Raw genomic sequence first — 4,135 nt, forward strand, 5'->3', positions numbered from 1 at the left:
AAACATTTCAATCAACCTTACATCATGGATAAAATTATTTACTTTGAACAACATTATTGAGAGGGACAACTATAAACTCAAACATAAATAGTAAAATGAATATGAAAAATACCAAATATATATAATTATCGATATTTAAACAATTTGGTAGGTTGATATTATGAATTTAGTGTATTTCAAAATCCCGTTTTAAATATATATTTTCTTAGAGAGAGAGAGGGGACAAGTGGAAGAGCATTAGAGAGATTCTTCTCAAAAGTCACAAGACTTAAAACGAAGAGATAAGTAACAATTTTAGATTCTTATAAACAAGCCAGACATGTGATAAAATGCTTATGACATTAACCACTACTGCCCCCCTACTGTTTTAACAATGAACACAAATCCTAAATATTGATGTATGCTTACTGCAATTGAAACCTATTCGAAATTCGATAACTTTGCGGCTACTTGAACCACTAATCAGTCAAAATGCCTACATATATTACAAGAAGTAACTGCAGTTGAAGGAATCTTACATCTGAAACAGTCAAGCTACACTTATCGAAATGTAAAACATTAATCCAACAAAACAAACACTGACTAGTATTTTCTTTTTCCTACTTAAGAAGCTTAAATACTAGTAAAGCCACAGTCTTCCATGACTAAACATATAAATCAAGAGTGACAGCAAATCTACTGGATGTTCCACATCCCAACTTTCTCTAGATAAATAGAACAATTTTCTTGTTTTGCCTCGACTCTAAAATCTCTTATAACCCTAAGCAATATCGCAGATTGTGACCATTAATATCTAATGGGTTTTATTCCCACTAACCTTGGTAATGCTTTACAACACCAATGAATGCTATGCAATCTTAAAATTGAGGAGCTCCACAAGTGCAATCATGACAGCAATAACAATATTTTTATAGCAATTTCTCAAAGATTTTCATCAACTTTCAGTTTAGTATCTCTGCAAATCTTTGATGATTCTCCAATTATACAGACTAGACTTCAATAAAGCATTCATTATTATGATACTCTTGATTCAGGTTAATTAAACAAAGGGTTTGAAGAACACACACCTGCTAGCCATTTTGCACCGAAATATGCTGAGAGAGATGTTAGTCAGAGTCTTAAATTATGGACGGACTCATGGTTTCAATAAACCTTTCCATACCTTCAAAGAAGTAAGTTTTCAATGGTAAGGACTTGCAATCGAACTAAATATGTAAATCTAATGCTTCTAATCTTAATGTCATGACCTAAGGACAAAATTTAGAGACAGAAAGAACAGAATTTACACCAAGTAGATCCAGTTGGCTATATCTAAATTTCAATCAGGTTCGGATCTAACTCAGATGAACGGTACTAAGTAACCTTAGAATGAAAGTAATTTCTTATGGTCTTTCAAGTTAGCACTCTAGAAGAAAGGATTGAAATGATCAGCATCCGGAAAATAAATTAAGCAGATAATTCAACTTCATATTATAAAATACTTGAATCTAAGACAACATGTATAAAAGTAATTAAACAGCTGTTTGCAGTATTGCATTTGTACCTAAAGATAACTCTCTAAGACTGTGACACACACACAAACAAGAACAACAACAACATTGATAAACTAAAACATAGATAATCTTTAAAGACCAACAACAACAAGAATAGGCAATCTTCCAAGGCTTTTTGGTTTCATGGTTTAAATTCCCATAGATCACCACTCCAAACAGACTCCTGGCTGTGGTCTCTCACGGGTGTCCAAAAATCACCATTCATGTTCTCCCAACAGGAATACCATCCAGAGTCATACCTAACCTTGGACCACGGCCATTCCTCGTCAAACCTAAATGTAATTGGCCAGTCATCCAAGGTCAACTCCTCCACACCTTCTCCCTTATTATCCACCACAGCCACCTCGTTGGCAGGCGGCTGCGGTTGTGGCTCCTGCTCCTGCTCCTCCACGAGCTCCATGGGTTTGTTATCATCATTATTCTCCTCTTCCCTAGTCTCAATAATCTCAACCTCGTACAATGTTTCTTCATCTTCCTGCTCCATTGTTTTCATCGCCATCGACCTTGTTACAATCGTTCGGTTATTGGGAATGGTTGATAGAGCTTTGGTAGCCCTAACCCCGTTTGTTCTTCCCTTATCAGTCATGCTCGCACTCTTTGACGAGTTCCCGCTCTCTTCTACTCTTTCTTTGCATCTATTTCTTCCTCTCGCTCCATACACGGAGTTAATCGTAGCTTTCTTCATTGAAAAAGAGAGGGGAAATGAAAGGCTTTCTCAGCAAAGGAACACGGAACCGAGAGAGAGAGAGAGAACGAGTGTTTGACGAGAATAGAAGTACAAATGTCGGTGAATATATATAGGACCTTGTAAGGGTAGTAAAACGTAAACGTTGCTTGTTTGTCCAGCGAGAAAATTTGTTTTCAAGGGTTTCCATTTTCTCGAGAAAATCATCCTACTCATACACTCATAATAACCTTACCATGTCAAGAAACTTGCCAAAAAGTTGATATTTCCTGAGATAATCAATTATGAAAGGGGGGAGCGTTTCTAATTCTTAAATTTACGTGGCCATGCAGGAAGGCCACGTGGAAATCTTAGCCAATGCAAATTCGGGGACCCATCAACCGACAATTTTGTGAGTGTGGGTTTTGTAAAATTTTTCTATTCGATTTATAAAAAAAATTCTTTTCAATGGAAAATTTGGAAGTTTGTTTTGTTTCTTAAAATCTTTTCTGGCATTTCTTTGTATTGACAAATCTCATTTAATGATTTTAAGTAGGATTTTAATGATAGAGATACCCTCACAACACAACATGAGGACGTTATTTTTTCTTTATCACTTTCTGAACTTTATGCTTTTTCCCTCCTCCAGCAGCTTATTCATTTCATACCAAACCAAACCCTAAAAGATTCCACCACTTTAAATTGGGAGACAAAATGAGTTAATATAAGGATGTATGGTTTGGCCAAATTATTTGATTTATCATTTTAAATTAAAATATAAAAAATGACATATCATCCTTAAACAATAAATGATATTTAAAAAAAAGTAGCGGTTTCTTAATCCAGTATGATAAAATATCCACCTCAAGATGAGTTAGAAATTTATGACAAGTTACCATATTTGACATTTTGATACATTCAAGTTTTTCAGTCATCTCATCTTTCACTTGCAAAATACCATGATGAAAATTGCTCTCCATAAATGGTATCAAACCTTTCTATACACATAGATTTGAATTTCCAAGAAAATCCAAATTATGCAAAACAAATCTTTACATGCAAAACAAATCTTTACAACATTAAAGCAGAGGTATCTAACCATAAATCTGTGAGGGGCGAAGCGGGGAAAAATTTTAAGGGGTCAAAATGAAATTGTCTATATCTTTATAATTTTTAAAGGATTAAATTAAATTTTTATCATTTTTAGGGGGGCCAAAGTACAATTTTACCTTTAGTAATTTAAAATTTTTAAAACTTTAAAGAGCCAAAATGAAAAAATTTCCATGCCCCCAGCCCCCCTAAATCATCCTCTAAGTCTTTGGTTACTAGATATGACTAGTTGCAATTGTGCGAATTCCGATAAAACTTTAATACTTACAACATTGAGATTCTCCTTGTTAGAAAAAAGTAACATAATGTTTAAGAAAACCTAGTCATGATATTCAAGATGGAATGTATTTTATTAGTTCACCCACTTCCCATTTCTTCTCTTGCATTCTTCTATGTACAATGGCTTCATTACGTACAATCTTTTATATAGTTGTTACTAATGACTATTAGTTTCTATTCACACATCTAGTAATTAATGTGATTCTAGTACATTCATGCATCTAGATTTTCTAAATTCATCTATTCTAAACATATCAATTAAATGCAACATTGATGACATCACATTATTCGACATATTCCCCCTTAATGTGATGTTATTTGATTGTGTCGAGACCAGCAATTAGAGCAAAAATCTCATGATAGTCAATACCAGGTTCTTGCATAACCTTTCACCGCTAATCTGGCTTTGTTTATTTGGACCTAACCTTTTGGATTGTGCTTCACCTTTTTACAACCATTTCACGTTAATAGTTTCGTTGTCATTTGGCTTTTTAACCAACCTCTATGTCTTGTTCTTTTCAATGACATC

General features: G+C 34.1%; 1 protein-coding gene across 1 annotated transcript; it reads right to left on the minus strand.

Annotated features, from left to right (window-relative positions):
* Window positions 1-1,674: 1,674 nt before the first annotated feature.
* On the minus strand, window positions 1,675-2,238 carry LOC121219121 (uncharacterized). Its single transcript, XM_041096801.1, has one exon. It carries the CDS (start codon window positions 2,236-2,238, stop codon window positions 1,675-1,677), a length of 564 nt encoding a protein of 187 aa, XP_040952735.1.
* Window positions 2,239-4,135: the final 1,897 nt, after the last annotated feature.

The sequence above is a fragment of the Gossypium hirsutum genome, chromosome D07 (genome assembly GCF_007990345.1).
Source record: "Gossypium hirsutum isolate 1008001.06 chromosome D07, Gossypium_hirsutum_v2.1, whole genome shotgun sequence".
NCBI classification, from domain to species: Eukaryota; Viridiplantae; Streptophyta; class Magnoliopsida; order Malvales; family Malvaceae; genus Gossypium; species Gossypium hirsutum.